At 48.6% G+C, this 24,660-nt stretch overlaps 9 protein-coding genes across 9 annotated transcripts; 1 reads left to right on the top strand and 8 right to left on the bottom strand.

The window, feature by feature from the left end:
• Positions 1-1,103: 1,103 nt before the first annotated feature.
• Positions 1,104-2,349, bottom strand: DFJ58DRAFT_725952 (glycoside hydrolase family 16 protein; the record flags this gene model as incomplete). The annotated part of the gene is made up of 6 exons (XM_041385309.1): positions 1,104-1,144; positions 1,204-1,398; positions 1,433-1,524; positions 1,582-1,902; positions 1,955-2,122; positions 2,183-2,349. The coding sequence occupies 6 exons, from the start codon at positions 2,347-2,349 to the stop codon at positions 1,104-1,106; spliced, it is 984 nt and encodes a 327-aa protein (XP_041245817.1).
• Positions 2,350-3,764: 1,415 nt separating this feature from the next.
• Positions 3,765-4,396, bottom strand: DFJ58DRAFT_778430 (uncharacterized protein). The gene is made up of 2 exons (XM_041389627.1): positions 4,284-4,396; positions 3,765-4,233 (listed from the first exon to the last, which is right to left on the bottom strand). The coding sequence occupies exons 1-2, from the start codon at positions 4,292-4,294 to the stop codon at positions 4,083-4,085; spliced, it is 162 nt and encodes a 53-aa protein (XP_041245816.1). The 5' UTR covers positions 4,295-4,396; the 3' UTR covers positions 3,765-4,082.
• Positions 4,397-5,513: 1,117 nt separating this feature from the next.
• DFJ58DRAFT_778428 (uncharacterized protein) lies at positions 5,514-6,193 on the top strand. The gene has a single exon (XM_041389626.1). The coding sequence runs from the start codon at positions 5,758-5,760 to the stop codon at positions 6,106-6,108; it is 351 nt and encodes a 116-aa protein (XP_041245815.1). The 5' UTR covers positions 5,514-5,757; the 3' UTR covers positions 6,109-6,193.
• Positions 6,194-7,037: 844 nt separating this feature from the next.
• Positions 7,038-10,907, bottom strand: DFJ58DRAFT_778417 (uncharacterized protein). Its single transcript, XM_041389625.1, has 15 exons — positions 10,038-10,907; positions 9,850-9,922; positions 9,511-9,796; positions 9,423-9,447; positions 9,283-9,371; positions 9,142-9,225; positions 9,020-9,073; positions 8,949-8,969; positions 8,657-8,895; positions 8,557-8,604; positions 8,418-8,525; positions 8,275-8,366; positions 7,937-8,223; positions 7,478-7,867; positions 7,038-7,416 (listed from the first exon to the last, which is right to left on the bottom strand). Exons 1-14 carry the CDS (start codon positions 10,841-10,843, stop codon positions 7,482-7,484), a joined length of 2,598 nt encoding a protein of 865 aa, XP_041245814.1. The 5' UTR covers positions 10,844-10,907; the 3' UTR covers positions 7,038-7,416; positions 7,478-7,481.
• A 974-nt stretch (positions 10,908-11,881) lies between these two features.
• Positions 11,882-12,055, bottom strand: DFJ58DRAFT_657691 (uncharacterized protein; the record flags this gene model as incomplete). The annotated part of the gene is made up of 1 exon (XM_041381994.1): positions 11,882-12,055. A coding segment is annotated over one exon (174 nt), but the record flags the coding sequence as incomplete, so codon positions are not given.
• Positions 12,056-13,167: 1,112 nt separating this feature from the next.
• Positions 13,168-15,580, bottom strand: DFJ58DRAFT_269704 (uncharacterized protein). Its single transcript, XM_041379585.1, has 7 exons — positions 15,458-15,580; positions 15,384-15,405; positions 14,939-15,322; positions 14,328-14,889; positions 14,156-14,272; positions 13,576-14,108; positions 13,168-13,524 (listed from the first exon to the last, which is right to left on the bottom strand). The coding sequence occupies exons 1-7, from the start codon at positions 15,532-15,534 to the stop codon at positions 13,522-13,524; spliced, it is 1,698 nt and encodes a 565-aa protein (XP_041245812.1). The 5' UTR covers positions 15,535-15,580; the 3' UTR covers positions 13,168-13,521.
• Positions 15,581-15,975: 395 nt separating this feature from the next.
• On the bottom strand, positions 15,976-17,422 carry DFJ58DRAFT_778400 (Ribokinase-like protein). Its single transcript, XM_041389624.1, has 6 exons — positions 17,277-17,422; positions 17,193-17,223; positions 17,093-17,138; positions 16,937-17,037; positions 16,326-16,892; positions 15,976-16,275 (listed from the first exon to the last, which is right to left on the bottom strand). Exons 1-6 carry the CDS (start codon positions 17,356-17,358, stop codon positions 16,077-16,079), a joined length of 1,026 nt encoding a protein of 341 aa, XP_041245811.1. The 5' UTR covers positions 17,359-17,422; the 3' UTR covers positions 15,976-16,076.
• Positions 17,423-17,816: 394 nt separating this feature from the next.
• Positions 17,817-21,330, bottom strand: DFJ58DRAFT_269673 (uncharacterized protein). The gene is made up of 4 exons (XM_041379584.1): positions 21,251-21,330; positions 20,889-21,169; positions 19,973-20,614; positions 17,817-19,907 (listed from the first exon to the last, which is right to left on the bottom strand). The coding sequence occupies exons 2-4, from the start codon at positions 21,143-21,145 to the stop codon at positions 17,987-17,989; spliced, it is 2,820 nt and encodes a 939-aa protein (XP_041245810.1). The 5' UTR covers positions 21,146-21,169; positions 21,251-21,330; the 3' UTR covers positions 17,817-17,986.
• A 1,865-nt stretch (positions 21,331-23,195) lies between these two features.
• On the bottom strand, positions 23,196-24,129 carry DFJ58DRAFT_269659 (uncharacterized protein). The gene is made up of 2 exons (XM_041379583.1): positions 23,362-24,129; positions 23,196-23,311 (listed from the first exon to the last, which is right to left on the bottom strand). The coding sequence occupies exons 1-2, from the start codon at positions 24,000-24,002 to the stop codon at positions 23,281-23,283; spliced, it is 672 nt and encodes a 223-aa protein (XP_041245809.1). The 5' UTR covers positions 24,003-24,129; the 3' UTR covers positions 23,196-23,280.
• Between the last annotated feature and the right edge of the window lie 531 nt (positions 24,130-24,660).

Genomic DNA, 24,660 nt, shown 5'->3' with positions numbered 1-24,660 from the left:
ATATTCGGGTCTGAAAATTAACGTTGAAAAGGCGCATGGCAGATTTATGCCTCATCATGATCCTCCTTCCGAATTGTGGTCGATGATCAAATCGACGAGGGTACCAGATATCCCAGTGGACCAAAAAAATACGAAGGAGTGGGGTGTACATCCCAAGTACTGGTGAACGATTCAGTACAACGACTGAGGATAATGATAGCCAAGGTTTCGACAGCGTTGAAAGTAGTCGAGCGGTACATGACACTACGGTACGGACGAGAGCACAGGTGGAATAGAAACGTCGACAAACTGAGAATATCAGTGCATGGTATTTGAGGAGTCCCATGACTGTGAACCACTGACCTTTGGAGTTGAATAGCGTAAACAGAATTTAATTTGAGATTAAGACTGCAACGTTTGTTCGTCGCCCGGCGCCCGCTACGCGCAGGGATGAAGAAATGGGGATTCTTCTTCTCGTTCTCACATAGATCTGAAAAACTTCCCATGGAACGTGCAACCTGAAACAAGCAGGTTGCAACGTTGTCGGTTACGTTCAGGTTGACGAGAGGATAAACCAGCCGGCCAATGCTGAGACTGGGTCACTTGAACCTCCTTCGAGTTTCAGTGCTCACGGTATGTACGAGCAAGTACATAGCAATGGCTATGTTGCCGAGAGGATGATTGATAGAGACAGATCAATCAAGTGCACTTATTTGCTTGTACGATGGCAGAAGGAAATAGCTGGTCTTTGCAACTCTCTGAGACTCTAGAGTTAGGTGATATGACAATTGTGGGTCGGGATTTGAAATAATCTCGCCAATAGTCTCCCACAGCAGAAGTTTCAGAACATGTACATGATTCATACAACATGCAAGCCTCAGGCATAGCGATGTATTCCGAGTGGCTGTGTCTAATTATTCGTAAGTCGTCGATGGATGTTGTATGACCGATTCCTCGAAATGTGCAACAAATAAGAAAGCGACCAGCGCAGCATATGCAGACAGTGATCCTGCTAATAAAACAAAGAATAAAAGACGTAAATGATGATGTGCTGTGATGAAAGCAGGGGTATGATATGGGTATGATGCAATGCAATGCAAATAATGAAGGTTTAAGGGGGACGTTCATTGGTAGACAGCGACATAGTTGATAATCCACTTGGCATCTACAACAGTATCAAAGAACACTGAGCGGTGCGACATAAATAAATATGAGAAAACTTACCGACATAGTTAGTAGCATTGGCGACCATATCTGAGCACGTTCCTGGGCATCCAGAACTGGAGTAGGCACCACCTGCCCAGTTGCCACAGATAGTAGTGTCAATGACCATCTGGTGGTCGTAGAAGTTGTCTGTTATGTCACAGGTGTCTGCAGACCAGAAACCAGACGGAGTGCCCCAAGTGGAAGGCGTGGGTGCTTGGGCCGTGAGATCATCCAGGGATGTCAGCACGAGCGAAGTGCCACATCGACATGCCAGAGGAGTTGTCCCAAAGGAGTGCAAAGACACCACCCTCCGCATTGTTGAAGCCGTATCCAAAAGACCTGCCACAAGGACATATTAGGTCCCAGCTGACGCATAAGAAAGAAATGCGAGCAAACCTTGTGTCTGTGTCCTCAACGCCGCAGCCTGAGTCCGCATTCTCGGTGCTGTAACAGTTGGTCCCGAGGACTTGGCCGGTAAACTGATCGGTACTACTATTTGACTTTCCGATAGTACAACCTTGGCCCGTGCCACTATGAAGCGTCATCTGGTTTGTCGCCTGGTTATTCACGCCCTCGACAATGTCGATTTCACCCGCCGAGGGCCAATTTGGACCAACGGTCCAGAAACTGGGCCACGTAGAACAGCCGACAGGCATGTTCGAGGCGTCAATGACAAAGAGACCGCCGTTGTAGCTATTCTGAGATGTGATACGAACACTGTATTCGTGATGAATACTCATAACTCATAATGAACAAGGGCATTACGCACGAGTCACGATTGCCGCCGGCAGCAACGGTGCTGGTTGAATCAACTGCAAGAACCGTCGAATTATCACAATCATTGACATATGCAAGTCCCTTAGACTGTGCGGCCGATTGGCTTTGGTAGTTGACATTGCCACTGGTGGGGTCCGAACCAGTGAAAAAGTCCCAATTACTAGATGGATAATTAACCGAGTTCCGCATTGAAACTGCATATATGATAAGTGGTACGTACTTGAAGAAATCCTCCCCCTGATAAAAGTCCTGAATGGTGTAGGTTTTGTTGGTAGACTGTCTACGGACAGCAGTACGGCGGTGACGCGAATGGGCGCGTGACTGGTGAGCACCAACCAGGGTGGTCAATGAGAGAGCAGCTAGAAAGAGCTTAGAGAGTGTGTGCATCGTAAGGCAAAAGAAAGTAAGGGCAAGCAGTCGTCCAAAGGATTAAACGAAAAGATTGAAGCAATAGAGAAATTTAAAGAGAAGGATGTGGAAAGTGGAATAAAGAAACGCTGATGAAACGTTCAAGGGGTTTAAAACATCAGAAAGTAACGGCTTCACGAACCTCGTTGCTGCGAGCCGCCACACCGCATTACCTTGGAATCACCTCGGCCACACTCGGCGACCTTATAATATCGGGGCGCCAATCACGCTAAACAGGCCTTTTGTCCTCAATCCAACCATCATTCGTTGTATTCCAGGACTGGTTAGTCAATTTCTCTTGTCAACGTTTGCAGCTTCAAAACATGCAGTGGAATGGAAATGGTGTAAACCAGAAGTCACAAAAGCGACATGCACCGGATAAATGAAGTGTGCTTGAAGACTGATTTAAGCTCAGTATTAGACTTCCCAATCCAATTTTGGTACTTAGAGATTTGGAAGCATTTATGTAACACATGGTCCATATTCACACGGGGTCGGAAATTGCTCTCCAAAGAATGTACTCTGCCAGTGCACGCGCGGAAATTCTGCATCGATTTTACACTTGTGGGGAAGGTACGCACCAAACGTGCAGAGAGACGTTGGCACACTGCAGTTGTGAGAAGGCTACTTCAGATCTGGTGTAAACACGTGTGAGCCGTCCATAGCAAAGAGAATCCCTCAGAAGTCGATTCAAGGATGACCAGTTGACCATTGCATATCCAGTACCTCAATGAGCTGAGAAGGCGCACTATGGTCGACTGGACGCTTAACTCCACTGTGATTAACATTAGACTTAATCAGTGGCGATCTAACCCTGCTGGATTCTTCTCAAGCGAGCCGGCTTATCCAAGTCTGCTCAATCTCTATGTCCATAGTAGTGTAGTCTTTGCCATGTGTGAACATTGAACCCTAGTTTTCGAATGGCGGTGAACTACTTACCATAATTCGTATGCTTCTTGGACATCTTAACATAATAAAGCGGTCATTAAGATCCTAACAGTGTACAACAAATCAGTCTGTTTCATTGTCAACAGGATGCTGAACATGCTTATAGATGCTGACAATGAAGGATTGAGGCGAATGATACTGGTAGACGACGGATGACCCACCTCATGTACAACGGAACACCGAGAGTGTGAAATGATCCGGCATCCTGTCAAACTTACCAGCATAGTTAGTAGCATTGGCGACCATATCTGAACACGTTCCTGGGCATACAGTTCGGGCGTAAGCATGAGAACCTGCCCAATTGCCGCAGATAGTAGTGTCGATGATCATCTTATGATCATAGAAGTCGGTCGTGATGTCGCAGGTTCGTGAAGATCGGAATCAGGCTGAAGTGCCCCATGTGGAAGGGCTTGAGCGTTTGGGCTATGAGATTCGCAGGGATGTCAGCCGGAGTGATGTGCCACATGGACATGCCAGAGGAGTTGTCCCAAAGAAGTGCAAAGATATCATTCGCTGAAACCAAACACAAAAGAACTATCGCGCAGAAGCATTTGGTCCAGATTGGCGCATAAGAAAGAGATAAATAGTACGATACGAACCTTGTGTTCATGTCCTCGATGCTGCAGCCTGAGTCCCCGTGTGTGGTACTGTAACAGTTGGTCCCCATGATCTGACCTGTGAACTGGTAGGCACTATTTGTCTTTTCGTTGGTGCAAGTTTGGTTTGTGCCGCTATGAAGCGTCATCTGTTCGTGTCCTGATTATTCACACCCTCGACAATGTCGATTGACCCTCCATGGGCCAGTTTGGGCCAACGGTCCAGAAACTAGGCCACGTAGAGCAACCTACAGGCATGTAGGAGGCGTCAAAGACAAAGAAACCGTCGTTGTCGCTCTGCCTAGACATGATGCGGATGCTGCAACTGTAATCAGGCTCGTAGATACAACGAACACGGTCTTTACACACGAGGCGCGCATACCGCTGGCAGCGACGGTGCTGGTTGAATCAACTGCAAGGATAAACGAGTTGTCGCAGACGTTGACATATGCAAGTCCCTTAGACTGTGTGTCCGATTGACGTAGATGACATTTCCACCAGTGGGATCCAAGCCAACGACAAAAGTCCAGTCACTGGATGGATGGAAGACGATTAGCCAATACACAAGTTGAAACTCAAGTGCCAGTAACGGTCACCATTAACCAGGGCGGTAACTTAAACGGGAGAAACAACTTACAGAAAGAGGGCATAGGGGTTGATTGAAACAGTAATTAAAACATAGGGGAGGAAATTCAATGCAAGGTTGGTGGTTTGGCCATATCGTGGTTGGTCGATTCACGACACCCACGCTCAGTGGGAGTCGAATAAACGTTGACAGTCGACGTTGATCGTTAATTGTACGACACGAGGCAAACGAGAGGAAAGCGGTGGTCCAAAGGATTGCAACAGTAGTAAGTTGATGCCTAATAGTAGTTAGTGCGTAACGTTATCCATGCGTATGAGATCTTATCAATAAACATCAAATTCTGAAATTAATGACGTTCACGAACCTTGTTTACAATCCGCCTTGCCCCCATTGACGCCTTCAGCGACCTAACTAGACTCGTGACCAGTCCGTCTATGAGGCAAACCGTCGAAATTGGTCGGGACCGAGTTAGGTCATAGACGGGCTGGTCACCAATCTAACTCGGTCCCGACCAATTTTATCCTATCCTCAATACAACCAACAACCCTTTATATTCCGGGACAGCGGTCAGCTGCCATTTCGGTAGGTTTGACGTGTTGTGGTAAATGCTGTACATAATGAGTCAAAAATGGCATTAGTGCTGAAACCAAACTGGCTATGGTCCACTGGCCCAGTTCCAAGAGTTCACCTGAGGCTCTAGAGGCTAACGCTCTATCACCGTGGTGCCAAAGGAAGGCCGTCCGACAGTTGAAACTGCCAGTGTATATGCACGATCAAACGCCGGCTTACCGAGCTGAGCGCCACCGTAAATTTCTCGACATAAGTAACGCCAGCCAGGAGACGTAGATTTCTGTACAACTTACCTTAATACTTATTATATTCGAGCTTCTCGCAATAGTATCGTATGCATCCGGTTGTGTTTCAGATGTAATCGATTAATCTCTGGTACCGACATGACCATTGATGTCAGACGATATGTTTGTTTGTACTTGTTGAATTTACACTACATCATGATATTGCAGTCACTATCTCTGCACTCGTTCGACAGGACGGCTCTGATTTCTACACAGGTCTGAGCTGAAATGGCTCGGCTTTACTCTCTCAGTCGACGGAATATTACACTCGTTCTGTTCTCCGTCATGATTTTTTAGTCTTTACAACTTCGATGTGATTTGTGACTTCTTTGCCAACTTGATCCTAACCTGCCTGGCATATCCTCAAATCCCACCGCTGACGGTAATCTTGACATGGAAATATATGGGGACTTGGTGTCTGACGGGAGACACATCCAGTGTTCATAAGCAGCAAGAGGAGAAGGAAGATGCCTCGGAAGGAAATATATGGCTGAAGACCGATTGTGTAGTTGAGGCGCAGAAACAAGCTATCTTCGAAAACATCAGTTTAAATGATGGCTTCATGCACTGGGGCAAAGACACGCATGAAACCCGAATAGTGAAACACGTCGCTGGTAGGTGCGTTGCAACTGCCTATGAACGTATGACTGACAATATTGCCTATCGCAACCCCTGTAGGATAATAATGTGCAATGGCACAGTTTTCATTGTGACGGATTCTCCTATCGTTGAGCTCCATTGCATCTGCTGCTGATAACTTGCACGAAGCTCCGCTTCCAGGAGAATAGGACATGCTGTCGGAGCAAGCCAGAGACATACTTGGTTCATATGGAGGATTGTGAGTGTCGCACGTGTACATTCCAACCGCTCCCTGAGCACGTCAACGTCTCTAGGCCCTTTCCGTCCGCTACGACGTCCGTTCTTCCTACTCACAAAGGAATCCAACCCGACCTCGATGGACCCATCATTAGACGTCAACGTTCGGATAGTAGTATCTTCTCAAGGCCGCTTTTCCATTACTCGGGTTGATGTATAAAGAAGATTGGGAAATTTATGTGCTCATGGAAATGCCTTTCGTTTCGAGAAGCTGGTCGACTTACCGATTTTGGTGCAACTGCACATTCGGCACACAATGTGCCTCCGTTCGTTCTCCCGCTTGTTGGCCTGGATGCGTCAAAGGAATGGTGGGAGCCAAATACGCAGAATATCGCCAAGTTCTTGCATGTAAACCACCACGCACAAAGCCTTCACGGTACTAGTCACTTACATATCTCGACAAGATGCCACAAGCAGTTTAAGAGCCTACCACAATGGTCAACGCTCTTGAAACGCAACGACTTTGAGGTCAACATAGTCTTCAGAGGGACACTGAACGGAAAGGTTGTCAGCCGTCGCCCAGTCCAATGTAAGTCTGCATCACTTGTAAAGGTATTGCGCTACGACTGACATGCATGAAGGTCATTCTGGTTGTCTATGGAGATAGCCTCGCTGACAGCGTGTTTATGAGGTCATCAGGGCACTCAGCTCTCGTAGATGTTTTCCCCTGACGTCTTTACTCGCGAGGCAGAAACAGCGGTTCGTTCCCTAGGCATTCGCTACATCGCCTGGTGGAATGATCGGTACGCTCTATCTTTGTATTTTTCTTTTCCGATGTCTCATTTTATCTATTTATAGGCGGTTCGAAACTGACAGTCTTTCACCTGTTGCTCCAGGGTGACCTTACTCAAGAAGCTCAGATCGACCCTGCTTCAGTCGTGCATGCCATCTTAGAAGTGGTCACTTGCACGTAGATATTGTCGGCGATATGTTCCATGTAATTGCGCGGCCACATCTGTAGAAACATTTTGAATTCTCCAGCTGGACTGCTAGCAGCTACGGTCGAACTTTGTTATGATCATCGTTGTCGAGTGCATCACCATGACCCCTGGGTTTCTAGACAAGCTTGAAATGCTTGTGGTGATTTTATCTTTTTGTCCGCTTATACAATTGCCCTTCGCTTGCTCAAGAGGACAGCGGAGCTAAACCCTTTTTGTCTTTTCACGACACGCCCACTCCGGAGCCGCTGGTATATGATGGAAAATAATCATCAGTAGCGCTTCTAGGAGGCAGAATTGTGCTCAGACCAGACTAGCTTGGTGAAGGTTCTAATCCCTCTGGCTCCTCGACCACATTGGCGGTGTAGTTCGCAACCTCCCTTCCTTCTGTACAAGAAGGGCCAGGCACGCCTGAGGGTGCAGCATCAGGTTCATAGCGAACCTCTGCAGTAGATCGGAATACAAGCTGGATATCCCGAATCTGCCGCAACGAGCCAACGCCTGACAATTCGCCTGGGCTGGTATGTGGATCTGATGGTGGAAGCGCGGGAATGCCATCATGTGGTTGTGCAGGTAAATCCACAGAAGTAGTGGGTTGGGATGACCGGGTTGGGGGGGTAGAAGAGTTGGGATGGTGTTCATGATCGTCTGGGCTGGGTAGTGAATCAGGTGGAGTAGTTGGATGGGAGGTGCTGCACCCTGAAATGTCTGCCTCAGCGTTTGTTTGAAAGTGGCATGCAGGAAAACTGGGTGGAGCCAGAATGATACCTTCAGTGTGTGATAGAGGATCTTGGACAATGAGAGATTTTCTCATCCCGGTGGACATCATGACTTGCTCCATAGCGTCAGCCAGACAAGTTGATAGTCCCACGCCGATTCTTGCGAGTGGCAGTACCAGCGGTCGCCACCAGCGATCTCCTCCGAACTTGGCTCGAATGATACCGTACAAGATCGTTACAAGTGCGACCATTATCACAGAACCAACAACGGCTCTGGTAGTTTGATCTCCGGGGCTCCACCAATGGATGGAGAATGCCGCAAAGAAGAAGACCATACTAGCACATTTGAATGAGGGCATCCATCTAGTATATTAAGATGAGACTTACCCCCACATGAGCAACGTCTTCGGAAGGCTGTAAATTATGGCCAGCCTTTCCAGTCTGCGTTCTTTCTCGCCAAGTCCTGATAGAAAAACTTCCTGAATAATTTGTCGTGAGAATCATTGTGATCATTATTTGTAGTTACCAACCGTTTGAAGGACTGTGCCCAATTGGCCCATGGTTCGATTATGCGAAACAAGCAACAAACCAAGAATCATACTTCCCAAGCTTGAAACAAGAGACATGTAGCTTGCCACCTGAACATGGGGATCTACCACCCGCATCAACGCTGCCGATAGAGAGAAACCCAACATTGGCATTGAGTAAGACAGTGGCCTGGTTCGACATCAGTTGCACGTGCGGCACGACAATGAACAGGCAGATTTACCAGAAGAGTAGAGTCCTGAAGCTGCCCATTCAGGTTTAAGTTGAATGTATTCCACCGGTCTGAGGAAGGCATATTGTCAACAAATATTGTGTGCAGTTCTCGGACTAGAGCCATAGGGTCCAAAAACAAAAGGGGTGCAATAATAACTATCAACAACGATGGTGCGTATGGATGGACTGTTTGTTCAAAGGCCAATCTCACACAGTTCTCCCCGTGAGAGTTGATAAAGTGATTGCGACCTTGAAAAATCTCGATAAACGACAACTAAAAAGACCAATGATAGAGCACTGACTGAATGCATACATGATTCGGCCTTAAAGAATAGTCAGCATCAAGATGAGATTGAGTTCAATGATGCATTACCAATGACAATGGCAGCGTGACATCGCTGCGTGCTCTCGTCCGCAGGGGGATGGACTTTGGGAAATAGTATGAGCACACGGGATTCAAAAGGGATCACATGAAAGTGTATCAACGGAACGCACCCTTGATCATATCTATGATAGATATATAGTCTCTGATTTCGATGACATCGAATGGCGCGGTAGAGTGACGAGAGGTTAGGTGGTCTGTTGATCGCAACCTCACAATTACATCACGTTTACCAGGTGTAAGATAGTACTAACCACATTCGGCATATATCAGCATATCCTTCACCTCATCAACAAGATTTTGTGTAATTGGGACCAAGTAAGGGAAGTAATCACAATGTTTCCTATGGGGTATGTCACTTTACTACAACAATCTACAACCTAGCACAACGCACCAATATTGTGCTTGGATGGCAAGCCCTGAGTTCGAAAACCAAGACAAATCATCAAATCCAGAAACACTGAGAACCATTGACTACGCACGTATGTGTGAAAGGTTCTCGACGCCATTGCATTCTGAGAGAATATCCTCGGTGCTGTACTCATCCAACCAGAAGAGGCATCTATCACGGTGGTTGGCGAAATAATAGCAACAAACCACTGTGTTGGTATCGGTGGAAACCTTCGGCTCGATCACAAGGTCCACCTGCGCCATGTCAAGCTCCAGACCCTCACTTTCATCACGGAGTGAACGCAGCAAGTAATCCATGAAGTGTTTTATGTCACTGTATATTTTTTCGTCGCAAATATTCATTTGTGTGAATGTTCGCTGTTTATTGTAGCTGTGACTCAGAACATCAATAACACATGAAGTTGACACACTCTTTCTGCATTCACAAAGTAGCGAGAACCTTGCGGATGCACAAGTGTAGTCCATCCTGGGGGTACAGCCATGCTTAAAATATTTCAGGTGATGCAACAAATGATGAAAATATAGCTTACTCGTGCAGGGGAAATTTCACTGTCATGGCAGGAACAATGATTTGGGACGGTAAAGAACTCCTTTTAACAATTTCAGCTCTGCAGTACAGTCAATGCAGGAGATAGTCGTTGTTGACCTTGGTGTATATCTTTCATATCGCCCGACTTCCTCTGCAACCAGGAGGCCCATGAGCGGGCTGTCATAGACCATGCCGATCTCTGGGCCTCGTTGCTCTGGATCCGATTGCTCGTCGCTGCAAGGCGAAGTAATGTAATGACCACCTATAACCGGATCGGATACTGGTGCTGCCTGGCTAGACAAATCCAACGGAACAGCAACAGGGTCTGTAGATCTACGGTGGAGATCTGCGATGGAGTTGTAAATTGTGACCCGGCGAGAACGAACCCCTTTCGTGTATGTGGCGTATCTCGCCGGGCTCTCTCCCATACTCAGGATCAAACTTGACCTAGAGCTATGTCTGTTTGTCCCAGCGGCACCTGGATATCCTATCGTTGTCTCAGGTAAAGACATCGACGTATTCTCTCGTACTATATGCCGCGAGGGTAGAGATGGTCGAGAAATTGTTCCGTAAGGTAAATCTGAAGGAGATAGAGGCTCTCTTGCAACTTCCTGTATTTCACCAGGAGGCAAAAGACTGCAACAAGTATATGTATCATCTTCTACGATGTCCATTTCGAGGGGTCGCGGGAGAGCTCCCCGGGAAAGACGAGGTTGGGTGGTCGATCTCCTAACTCCGGGCTTTGAACGACAAGGAGCAAATAGACGGAGTGAAGACAAGAAAACAGATAATGAACTCCCAGAATGGCGAGCAAGTCGTAAAAGCCATTTTTGAAATGCTCTGAGAATATGAGCAAGGAATCGAAATTTCATCATGGCGGTCAGTAGCAACGCCTAAAGTTGGGACACCATCGTATGACGGGGACACGCACACGCACACGGCCCCCATACACCTTCTGAGGTACAGAGCGCTAACTTATATAGCCGTCTGACTTCAAACCATTTGTCAGGGTTCTCAGCGCCAGAGGTGCTAAGGCCGCCCAAGAGACGCCCAAATACCTTGAAATTTTCGTGATCTACTCAATTGAACAGAGTCGAGCCTACTCCTCGTTGAGCTTTGACGTGGTGGGCGACTTATAACGTCCGGAAAATAGACACTCTGGGGGAAAGTTTGTCGCAGACTCTCCGGCTGGTATGGGTGTCTGGGTTCCGGTTGTTACCCTGTCAGCCGCTTGGCTGAATTCGGTCGGAGGTTCATTACATCAGGCTTACTACACCTATTAGACTTAAAGAGTGGATGCGGCACGAATGAGATGGGTTATTGATTTAATTGCATATACTGTAGTATACTATTGCAATGGAACTGGGTAGCGACATATGGATAGTAGGGCGGATAAAATGGGACGGGACGGCAGTATTATCGATCAACAAAGACGCTGATCATTGACGCATCAAAATTTGATCAAAGTGACTCACATGGTGACCGGTGACAGCGGGCGCGGGATGCACGAAAGAGGCTGCAAGCGAAGGTGTTGATGCATCACTGCGGGTGTGGGGTACATGAAAGAGGCGGCCAGACTCACCATGACCAGAACGGGATGGGTAGCTCGTTGGAGCTCAACGACCTCATCGAGGTCAGACGGGAGTCCCTAGTGCTAAAATCTGATATGAAGGCTGCTGGCGAAATTGTTGAGAGACATGGGTTTATCAAAATCACCGGACCGGGGGGACAGATGAGTACTGCGACCCGATGGAACTCATCTTAGTCAGGACACCCTGCTGCTAGAATCTATCTTGAAAGCTGAGGGCAGACTGTTGAGAGACGCGGATCGAAGATGATGACCGAGGGGGACTGAGAAGTAGTACTACACCCTGTTGGAATTCGATGGCCTCATCGAGATCAGACGGGACGCCTCACTGCTGGAATCTGTCTTGAAGGCTGAGGGCAAGATTGTTGAGATACATAACTCGATCAAAATGACCGGGGGGAGTGAAGAGTAGTGCAGCTTGTTGGAGCTCGATGGCCACATCGAGGTCAGACGGGACGCTCCGTTGCTGGAATCTAGAATAAAGATTGATGGCAAGGTTGACAGCTCCACAGGGCCGCTCAATCCCGCTCAATACTCCTCCACTTTGTCTGCCGTGCTATAATTGTATCGAAGTTAACTTGTTACACGACTCGACTGTCAAGAACGGTAGCGAGCATCAAAGAGCAAACTTGGGCGAACGCCGAAGACAACGATGTTGTGACTGTCGTATTGTGCACCTGACCATCAGTCCAAACCCCAGGACTGTACCCAAGAAATTTGAGCACTAGGAAAAAATGATACAGTGAACGATAAACGATTTTCATTGGCTGACTAGTGTGAGTGTCACATATCTTACATAAGTAGAAGCTTGGTCCCAACTTGTGAAGGAATCGTTAATTTGCGCCTTGCAATCGGTCCCACAGCGGCACATCCTAAGCTTGTGGCCAGTGGCAACCTTTTTCCAGCCTTCTTGATGTCATAGACTGCCGCGCGATGCCACCGCGTGACGGTGCATCCAAGGCGTAGACATGGAAAGTATTCAGACTGGGTTTCTTCCCAATTGTCCACTTTTCATAAACAACATGATCACATTGCTTCGTAGCACTCCCACCTTATTGCTGTGCGTTCTATGATTCAGAAGGGCTGGCCTGCGCTTCTGACAACCCTTTTCTTTGTCACACATCTCGACGACCTTCTCATAGGAGCTCTTCACGACCATAAGTAGTATAGGGCAAGGAATACGACTCCAAGCTTTCTCTGGATCTTAGGGCTCTCTTCAGCGCGGCCCTCGATTTTGCTGCCCTGGGCCTTGCCAACGATCAGAAGAAGCCGAATGGTCCAGGCTCTAGAATCGAGGATCAAACACATCACGACACCAAAATCATATCCATCACAGATGACGAGAGTGGTTTCCATTTATAATAACAGTGATTGGGCTGCGCTGGTGAATCGATGGTGCTGCAACAACATTTCGGTTTGGTTGTCCAAGGCCTGACGAATACTTGGCAAAACTAAACAAACTTATTGGGGTCTCTGGACCCACAGGGAGAAGGGCAGCTATGGACTTGATTGTGCAAGACACCATCAAATGAGTAACGAGACCTGTTCGGTGAGTGAACCAAGTTGAAATTGTTCGCTCCGATAGGCTTACACCAGTGCGATGTTGCTACAGGTAATCATCGCGCGCGGTGCGCTTCGCCGCGTTTAGCTGGCATGTATTCATTAGCACGAACATTGCGGCGAAATATGATACATTCGGGTTGCATTCGGGACGTGATCCTGCTACGGCACACATCAATGTCACACGTGGGCAGTTCGAACCTTGGAGGATTACATTCATTATCTCGTGGGCCGTCTGTCCACGGGGTCATTTTCTGTCTATCTCTCGAATACTTATTGGTATGCGGCCCTGCGGGTATACGAGCCACTTCTAATCCAATGGAAGAGACTATTGATATACACTGGTGGTACAAGATATCTACAAGAATCAATTTATCTGCGTTCAGAGATGCGACATTTGATTTATTACTGCAGATCAAGTTGTCAGCAACTAAAATCACCTTCGGCAGATGTACTCACCGTAATGACGGTAGGCTCGTCCCTACCAAGGAACTCCTTCAAGTTGCTGATTTCCAAGGCAACCTCAATGAGGCCCTTCAAGCCCTCGGCAGTGTCACCTGCTAACACTTTCTCGCCGGCCTCCGGCCCAACATACCTCTCCACATACAACCTAACAGTCGCACCAGCACTGCCAGTACCACTCAACCTGAATACCACTCGTGACCCATCATCGAACAGCACAACTTGTCCTTGGTTCTTGCTCACACTCCCATCGATCGGGTCTGTGTAACTGAAGTTCGTGACAGATACGATGGTAAAGTCCTGATTGGTGCTCTTCGACTTGTAAGTCTTGTTTGCAAGCGATGATGAAGTGATTGCGCCATCCAACAGTGCAACAAGCTTGTTGGCACCTTCGGAGGAAACCTCTTCGTAGTCATATCGACTGAAGAATGATCGTCCGTAAACAGCGTAATGCTTCTTCAGCAGTTCCTTGATGCCGATAAGTTCATTTGGCGACTCCTTATTGGCAGCAGCAATAATGTTCAACCAAGCTGGCTGGCGGTGAGTATTTGTAAATGTGAGTGAGACCGAGACTGACCCATGATTGCCCAGATACCATCCTTCTCACGAATGTGGTCTGAACCTGTTCCGAAAGACTCTTCACCGCAGATGGAAAGACGTCCAGCATCCATGAGGTTACCGAAGAATTTCCATCCTTTATTCAATGGCTGTGAGCACCGTATGGCGCTATCTTAGCACCATCGACATACCAGTAGGAACCTCGAAATATTCCAGGCCCTTCTTCTGGGCAACCAGATCGATCGCTTTGCTGGTCGGCATACTCCTCGCAAGGCCCTTCACGCCTCCCTTCTTGAAGTATGGAATAACATGCGCCCAGTCCGCGATAATGGCGACTGAATCGCTGGGAGTGACAAACGCGCCCTTACCGTAGATCATGTTTCTATCGCCATCGCCGTCACTCGCCGCGCCGAACTGAATGTTTTTCGCCTCGACAACCTCGACGAGTGAGTGTGCGTACGTGAGATTGGGATCGGGGTGACCACCGCCAAAGTCCGGGAGTGCGACACAGTTCTGAATAGAGGCTTCAGGGAGCCCGAGGGTGTCCACTAATATCGCGCGTGCGTAAGGGCCTGTAACACCATGTAATCCATCGAATAAAATACGGAAGGACCCGGCGTTGTTCTGAAGGAAGTCTTTGATGAGCTGGAAGTCGAAGATACCTTGAAGGAGTTCGACATAATCTGCTACTGAGTCGATGATCTGGACTTCAGTTGGTCCATAACTCGTCTTGCCTATTACGGAAAGGTCGACCTGATCACCGATGAAGGTCATTCCGATGAATGGGTGTATATGAACGTACAGGATCAGCCTCGATAACCTTGTACTTTTGGATAGTCTTCGTGATCTCATATATCTTGTTAGTTACATTTTCAGGTGCGGGTCCACCGTTAGAGACGTTGTACTTGATTCCGAAGTCGTTGTTGGGGCCTCCGGGGTTGTGGCTCGCGGTGAGCAGGATACCACCATCCGCCTTGTATTTGCGGATTACATTCGATGCAGCGGGTGTAGAAAGAATAGAATCTTTCCCGATGATCAACTTCTTCACCCCGTTTGCAGATCCGATCTTCAGGATAGTCTGAACGGTCTCGGGGGAGAAGTAACGACCATCGCCTCCAATGACGAGCGTCGCACCATTCGCCTTGATAGAATCGAATATAGCTTGGATGAAGTTCTCTGTGTAATGCTGATAACAAAAGAGGGAAATCTATCATCTCTCAGGATTATCGCGGGAGACTATCGCGTACCTCCTGCTGGAACACCTTCACCCTTTGGAATGCAAATTAGTATGGCTTATCAGCGTGATCGGCCTAGTAAATACCTCTTTCTGAGTCCTGATGTACCAGGCTTCTGCCCGTCGAACGGCTTGGTTGAAATCTCCTTGACTTGATAGCCCATTGATGTGAGTGGAGAGTTGACCTCAAAACTGACGCACTTGTCTTCTTTTATCATCGAGCACATGATATGTGATTTTCATCACGTGCATTTAAATTCCGACCCTGGGCCTGAAAGCACGTAATGATTCATGAAAATATCGAGGAACGAGGGCTGCATCGCCCCGTGCTACGACGATAGTTCGCCGTGGTTGCATTCTACCGCACCTCTCAAAAATATTGATACTCAATTGTTGTTTCTAGTAGTCTGTAACCGCATGTCAAGTGCTCGCCAACTTTCCAGAATGGTTCATGATCTGTTGCTTCTTTGTGATAAGTCAGTCATGTCTTTTCGTGCCTCGGGGTTAGGCTCCTCCTACCCTCCTCGGCTGCCCCCGCAGGTCCCGCCCAATCTCGGGAAGACTTGTCCATCATTCCCCCTCTTCCTGTCACATTAATCACGTCAGAGCCCGCGAAAAGTGTTCCTCTTCCCAAACAAAGTGTATGTAGAGTGGAACTTCTTCTATTGTACATGCAGGTGTCTTCTATCCTCCCTTGTCTTTAAACCTAGAGCCTGTCTTTATCTCCAGCCCACAGGTCTTCTCCAAAGACCTCTGAGAAAGATTTGCCAAGCAGCGGAAGCATATCTTGTGTGACAAGACCTCTTCCCTGCAGCCCAAACGCCATTCGACTGCTAGTTCGAGTAACCATACTTCCACCAACCGCCGCCAGAAGCGGGAGACGAGAAGTAGGAATACTCCCATCACTATCCACCAATGGGCATCAGCCACATCTCAGCGCCAAGCCAAGACTCACCCAAAGGCACCGTCCTCGTAACACTTCCCCCACGCAAGCATCGCCCCGACCGTTCCGCTAAGAACATCGCCCTGGCCACCACACCGCTTCAACCCGCCCTCCACATCCACCTCAACTACCTCCCTCACGCGTTGCCGCTCCTCATCGCCCTCATCCAGCTTACTCGCCTCAAGACTAGCAGCTTCACCCGTAGTATCGCTCGCGATTAAATCAGTAGGACCTTTCTCCAGCACCACGACACCTCCAAGTAGTTTAGAAACCTCGCCGGCGCGTTCCTTTGTCGGTACATCTGGTGAAACGCCCGCCGATTCACTCAGGCGTTTGAACTCGACTACATTAGGAGTGAGCACCGCACGGCAGTATCCCTTGACGAGAGAAAGTTCCTTCCCAACCATATACAGAGCATCAGCATCGAGGACGACAAACATAGCCTGTTCGCGAGCGATAGACAGCGCCAGACGAGCATAGGTCTGCATATATTCCTCGCGACCTAGTCCTGGTCCCATAACAAGGACATGCAGTCGGGAAAGTAGGGACTTGAGTTCACCCTCCACTTTTGCGTATGATCTGCGATGGTCAGATGAAACTACGAAGTACGTGAACGGACTCACGCTTCTTCAGAAAGAATGGGATGCACGATCAGGTCTGGGGAGTAGGACTTGATAGCTTGAGCAGCTGTGGGCGAGCAGATGACATGCGAAAGGTCTGCTCCCTGCATATGAGAGCTTAATATACACTTGTGAAAACGTTGATACACTGGAATATACCAGTCGTAATGCAGATATTGCTGCGAAGAATGGTGCGCCAGTGTAACTGCAGAACAGTCAACCCCCACAACCATGGGATCATCCCGATGATAATGCTCACTCCAAAGCTCCTCCGAGGACACCAACTCTGCCTGAGTAGGGTAGAGGTCATGTACATTCGCTGCAGAGTAGGAATGGTCGTTACCTGATTGTCCTTTATGCAAAGTACCGTTCAGAGGAGGGATGACCTGCTTGATCTGCTGGATTATACTACGTGGCACGGGCATGGTTGGAATCGTAATAGCACTTGATCTATCGAGAGTGCGATACAAATAGACCAAAGGAAACAATTTGTGGGAAGCACATACTTCACAACGCACTGACATCACCCCATCCTCGGTTGTGCATGCGTTATCATCATTAAGCACAAAACTGTTCTATGAACACCATGGATCATACAACCACGCATGTAATAGACAAAGCATCTGCAAGGACGCGACCACAGCGTGTCAACGATACAGCATACATCCTATGTACAAGCCAAAAGTAGTCAGTACGAGTAAGTGCAACGAGTAGCTAGCTAGCCATTAATCTTATAGACAGGGGTACCAGTAATATGCGGAGAAAAGGAAATACGGAAGCCCGTTATATGGTTGGAGGTCTAAGTCCAAGGGGTGATATATAATATGTACCGGTGAAGAACACAACAGAGAGCCAAGATAGAAGCGAAGACCATGGGCGATGTACGATGTGACCCAGCGAAGACGAAATAGTTCCAAAATAGCGGTGATAAGTAAATGGTGTGATTAAGCGTCAAAGTCGGGGAGATGGAGGGGATTGCCATGGTGTTATCATGACATGTTGTGCTCGCGGTGGCGCATTGATGACCGGGGGTTCTAGACTTCGAAACGAGAATCATGGCGAGGCACTCGCTTGTGCCCCACTATGCCAGAAGGAATTTAGGAAGGCCATAATCTCGACAGCGCGCCCAACGAGTCCACCCTGCTGTCGATCGTCGTCCCTTGTAGGACTACTCGACGTACCAGCCGACGGTTTACGGTCATGCCGTGACGAATTCGCTGCGGAATAGGATTTCGGGGAGGGAAAGCCCGGGCGCATTGCCAGGATAGGTGAGTTGGCAGGCGTAGGTTGTCGCGAGATGCACTCTTGCTCCTCTTTGATTGTCTGCGCTTGATTAGGTGCAGGGGGTATGACCGTAGACGAGGATGATACAGAGGTGGCAGAAGCAGAAGCAGCTTGCATCAGACCAGTCTGCGTACTAGGTCCCGTGTTCAACACAAGCTGAGGTGGCGGGCGCACAGTCGACACAGAAACAGCTGATATCGTTGAAGAATCAGAAGACGAGGATGACGCAGACGTGAACTTCTTCTTCGGTGGTTCTGGTAGTGAAGCTGTAACCACAGTAGGTACCCGTGGATCTTCCGGGCTCAAACTTGAACCTGACCCCGAATTCGAATCTGTTCGGCGCCCAACACGATCCCGACCTCGCTCCACAACGCGTACGACTCCCTCCCTTTGACGATCGCTGCGCGCGTCCCGTTCTCGTCCACCTATGTAAGCACTGCCAATTCCGATTGCCAGTCCAAATCCACCGTCAGGGCTGAGGCTCCCAAGTCTTTCCATACTCTCACTATCACGATCTGAGAACGAAGACGTCCGTGTGACACTCCGTCCTCGTGCCTGCTGCCCCTCGGCCTGTGAGGACAATGTCGATGACGACGCAGACCGGCCACGAGGCACGTCAGGTGGCTGAAGTAATCCAGATGGGGACGAGAACGAGCTAGACCTGGGTACAGGGACTGCTGTACTTTGGGGCGGCGCCTGTATGGATGCCAACGAAGGCGATGGTGTGCGAGACCTGGAGTGAGACCTCGATCTAGAACGAGATCTCGAGTCGGAACGCGATAAGCGTTCTCCAGAGGTATCCTCAGAGCTCACGACGACTTCAGGTCGTCCCAAATTCCGCACAATAGGAATGTTTCTTGCGCCACCATGGGAGTAGCGGAGCCCGCTCTCTGGGCCGTCAGCCTCAGGCTCAACTCGTTCATGCTGCTCAAAGTATGTGCGAGTATCAACCTCCTTCATTGGCACATCCTCATCCGGACTGGGAGACGCGACGAGAGGGCCATCGAAAAACTGCGCTGGCTTCAAGCTCTTATGATATCGCTCGGCCATCATGTCGTCGACCACCCCGTCGCCGTCTACACCGTCAATGTCCGCACAAATATAGCTTGGGGGTACGTAGACAAGCTCCACGGGTGAGTCCTGCGCACCGTAGGCATACCACTTGCCACTTGATGGTGGATGAGGGTAACCATGAGAATGGGCATAGGGATAGTGCTCATCCTCTTCCGTTCGAGTCTTCAAGATGGTTGGTGCAATGAGCGCGATAGTGACAAGCTCCTTATCTGAACTGGGCGTGCGCATGAGGGCGCCGGTAATTGTTCGCCTATGATGGACCGAAGTACCGTTCGTGTGATGCGTATATGATGCGGAGCGAGCTTTGGGTGGACGGGACCGCGAGGAAGAGGAGGTCGACGAGGAAGAGTGCGAGGATGATCTGGAAGGTAGCATGCCCCCGGCGTTAGCATGCCTAACGCGCATCTCGAGGACTTCATCTTCATCTTCTTCCTCCGATGTGGAAGAGGATACAGGGGAAGTATTCTGTGGCGGTGGGGAAGGCCGAGGATGGGAAGGAGTACTCCGAGGATAAGATGCATGAAGATGTGACGGTGAGCTGGGGCGTTCGTCTTCATCTCCAAAAAGAAGCTCGTCAGTTTCGTCGATGATCCCATCTTCGGAGTCCTCATCATACCTGTCAAGAAAGATTGATCGGCGAACCATAAGTATACATCCATAAGGGAACAACCGAAGACTGACCCATCATCCTCAAAACTATAGCCTTGACTATAATCGTTCGAACCCACTGTCTTGGAATTGGTATATTCCACATTCCAAACTGTGCGCTTCTTCTTTGGCTTCTCGATCGCGATGCATTGTTCCACGAATGTGTTGAAGCTGATATGTTTCCGCTTCTGGCCAGGCACAATCGCAGCATCTGGTGACCCCTGCCTGGAGGCGGGGGCCATCTCAGTCGTGATAACAGGAGTTCCAGATGCAATGATCCGCGGAGGTGAATCCCGCCTACAATCACGTTTGAGGCCCCAGCGGGAGATATGCGTATCGCTCTTAGTGTGCGTGAGAGGTGGCCTCTTTGTTATTCCTCCGACACCAGGCCCCGTCAAATGCTTCGGAGCTTCGTGATCCGAATGAATATGAAGTATTTCATCCTCTTCCGATTCAGGTGGGCTAAACTTGGGAGAAGAAGGTAGGTCGGAAGTAAGAAGCTCCATAATAGAACGGTGCTTTAGAATTGGCTTTGTAGTGGGCGGGGATGACGAAAGCATGGGGAGATCGAGAGCGGCGGCAGTGTTGGCTGATGGTTTGGGGCTGGGGGCGGGGGCGGGGTAATCTGCCGTGTGAAGAGGACCATATAGCCACGTAACATCAGAATCTTTCAGCCTGTAAAATTTGTCAGGGTGTGTTCGAAATGAAGTAAAAGGTATGACGTTGGGTAAAAGTGTACCAAAAGGGTTTGAAAAAGAAATACGATATGACGTTAACACAACGATTAGTTCAAGAGAAAACGTTAGATGATTATTGAACACATGGCAGCAGGGCTCCGCAAAATTGCGGGGCTCGTGCATGACGATCATAAATGAAAAAGGGACTGGTCGAATTGAACCATGCGAGCAAGGAAGGGGCGTATGGAATTCAAAAAGGGCGTTGAACTCACCAATTAAGGGTCTCGGGGCTAACAGTGCTAAGCTTGTTGCGTTGTTTCCACCACGTGCGCCAGGAAGCGTTCTCCAACCTCATTCCATTTGTGATTTCGTTCTTTAGACGAGTCATGCTCCGCCATGAACGCCATACATCTTCTTCTCGCCACTCATGGGAAAGATAATCGACTTGACCACGGGGAAGGTCCGATACAGCGGTATCATCAGGAACGGTGTTTACAGAGCCGAGTAAGACGGTCGTATAGTTGGCCATAATATGGCAAACCTTTCGTGTGCACTAACGAATAGGGTCAGGATGGGATGTCGCGTTGGTTGAAAGATGACGGTATATAGTGAACAAGTCAAGTATGTGACTTACATTTGAGAAGCAAGAAGCTGGTTGAGAACAAGCTTGACGACGATGAGCCGAGTTCGGATTTGGGATGGCGGAAATTTAGATTAAAAAAGGATGGGAAAGGAGGAGGAGCGGGGGAAAGGAGCTGCTGGGAATAGCTAGAACTTAACTAGCACAACTAAATGCTAGAGAGCTACAAAGTTGGCGGCTTACGCCTTCTTTAAAGATGAAATACAGCCATTTCTTGCAATTGCATGGATGGAGGGCAAGAGAAAGATCTGGTCCAGCCAGGCAGACGAATGCCACACGACAAACTCTTTTTTTTTAGTTCTCAATTCGTATCATCTTTCGGGGTCTCTCGTTCCGATTTACCCGATTCTTTTCACACGACTCGGTCCGCTTCAATAAAAATATAATAAAAATACAACAAATATTCAAAGAAATAATATTGCCCCGCATTACCCCGCATTAATATTCCTTTCGTCCCAGCTGCTCATCATTCTTGCTATCCTCAGTCATTCTGCTGGCACCGCAGTCCACCCCAAGTGCAAGCCATATCTGTAATATTAGTGCGGTGCATCATTCCCCGAACTAGGGTATACCGCTTCCCTTTCTCTGGCCTAGTAGTCGTGTTTCATTACCCGCTTCCGATTTCCATGCACATAATCGCCTCCGCAGCGCCAACGGCTTACGGGAGTGTGCCGGGGTCTGTGAAAACGTACTGCGCTGTGTACCATGATCCGCCCGTACTCACATGCAAACTTTGACCGTCGCTATGCCCGTTGACCGTGGGCGCATCCGCCCCCATTAGCGGAACTTTGCCAGCACGCAAATGAGGAAGTTCATCTTTGCAGCAACTTTGCAGTTTGGAGCCCGGACTAATTCTTGACCGAAACTTCTCCGCACTTTACGTACGTTACACTGCTTGCTGGAGCCCCACTATTCAGTTGGTGCCACTGGGTCCTTTCAAGTCTCCCATGCCAAGTATCATCTGATCACATAGCTTATCACCATGACCTGCCAGGTGGCGTGAGCTCTGACTGGTGACCGTCAAACGTTAACGCGCGACGGCACGTCTTTCAGCCAGACGCGGCCACATAAATCCAACTAAGATAAATATATCCCATGGGCGCCTAATCCCTGGGTCTTTCCCAACAATTAGTAGCCATTGTTTTGAAATTCTGAAGTCAAACTTAGGCAATCTGCTCTGCCACGCTGCATGCCAAGTACTGACTCATCCCATAGCCACTTGGTCTGATTGGCACAAAGTACATACAGCAACCGACTTATGTTAGGCATTCTTGCGTGACTCCCCCGGATCTCGTCATCCAAACTAATTTGTCCGCCCCGCCAACACAGGACCACATCAATAATCGTTACAGCGGACCAACAGGATTCTAACACACTATGACTTAAACAATTATTCTAACTTACGGATCCGGTTACTGCTTGTTCCGGTCCGCCTCTCTTGTTCCGCGATAACAGCAGTCAGATCACCACAGCGACAGGTCGCGACTTATCGTTATCCAATGACGGGTACAACGGTCAACCTGGTACCCGTACAATTACTTTCGCCGCCCCATCTTGCCCCATCGAGTGGTTGAATCCCAGTGGACATTTGGCGAATAATTCCGCTTCCAATGATCGACTGTCACTGGCCGTAACATGCGTGTCTTTTGCTTGCTTGCGACAGACATATAGAAACAGATAGGACCCTGCGCGCTTTTGTTTTTGAATATTGTCGTGCCTGCCTGCAGGGTTTTCCCATCTGCTGCTTATCAACGCCATTACAATAAGTGACCACTCTCCTGAAGTGCTTGAAAACATAAGAAGGATGCACTGTCAAGGGAATAATTAAACTTCCGTGTACGGGACGCTATCGAAGAGAAGTCTTACAAATGCATTTCCAAAACACACCTACATACATACACGGGTACCCTGCAAAAGGTACAAAAGCACCATGGCCATGGAGTCACTTGTCGAAAGTTGTTTTCTCAGGAACGAGGTGGTAAGAGGCGGTAAGTAGACAAAAGAAGCGGATATATCAACTGAGATTAGTACACCCGATTAGGAAACTTTCTACTTCTGGTTTGTTCTGATCAGTCAACACCCTTGAAGGTCGAGATCAAATGTACATGCAGGCGCCTACAAGTGGGTAGCGAGTGGTGTTGGTGTCGTCGTGGCATCGTCGGCGATCAGCGAAGTGGAGGTTGGGTGCGGAGTTAAAGGTCAAGGCCGTATGAGGAAGCAAAGGGGAGGACAGACATATGGAGAACGTTGAAGGACGTCGCTGCGTCGACAAAGAAATGATCGGGACTGATGGGTAAGGAAATAGGAATGGAAGGAAGAACACGTGGAGGACGTCGGTGAATGACTGTGCTGATCGGGACTGGAGCGGTATGGGGAATGAAAAGAAGGAAAGGGCAAGAAGGAGGTGCGTGTGGAGGAATCGATGAAAAACTGTATTGATTGGATCTGGGGAAGGAAATGTAAAAAATAATAATATGTGGAGCAATCGACAAAAAAACTGTAATGATCGGGACTGGGGCTGTATGGGGAAGGAAACGCAGGACCATGCGGAGAAATCGACGAAAAACTGTAATGATCGGGAGTGGGGCTGCTTGGAGAGGGGAGGAAACAGAAGGAATGATGCACGGAGGACGTCGACGAAAGACTGATCAGGACTCAGCCTGCATAGAGAAGGAAAGGTAAGGAAAGATGTGTGAGGACGTCGATGAGAACCTAAACCGGTGATCGGGACCATTAAAATCATCATAACCCCATGTCTCAAACCCACAGAATGGAGTGTATTAGGACTCACATGTACTCTAGAATGTTGTGATGTCGATCAGTCAATCTCATTTTAAAACTAGCGGACCGTCCAAAAAAGACCGCTAATTTAAATATGAGTCTGACACGTGCGTTAGGGTTGTTGACTGGGTCGTGTTGCCGCGTCAGCAAGGAGGTGACTGATATCTGCGGCTTAATTTTGCGGACGGACTAGCGAGTTAAAACCAGCAAAGTTGCGGCTTACACTGAGCGTAAGCCATGGATGCCATGAGTGAAGTGTTTCTGAACTGTTGAATATTCAAGGTTCGAAGTGACTTGACGACTCGAAGTTGCATGGAATAAGAACTTACGATGCAAGACTACTAGTGCTGCAAGTTGTGTAAAACCGCGCTCAGAGGCTGAAACTCTGGGTTTCACCTCGGAATTGTGGAGCGAGTTTCCTCGAAGCTCGCCATTATCATAAGGGGAAACCCAAACTGACGGACGTGTGGTCGCTGCCTCAAGAAATCTCGTGGCTATGATAGAGTGCGAATCGAGCAGGTATGAATAGCTCATCCGCTCCATAGGCTCGCAACACATGTCGAATATGATTGAGAAGGTGCCCACAGAGATCCGAGATGCCCCGCCTAGGGCTTTGTTGCCCA

This window comes from Suillus subalutaceus, assembly GCF_016647625.1.
Source record: "Suillus subalutaceus strain FC151 chromosome Unknown DFJ58scaffold_31, whole genome shotgun sequence".
Lineage (NCBI taxonomy): Eukaryota > Fungi > Basidiomycota > Agaricomycetes > Boletales > Suillaceae > Suillus > Suillus subalutaceus.
This window is presented reverse-complemented; position numbering and strand designations above follow the sequence as displayed.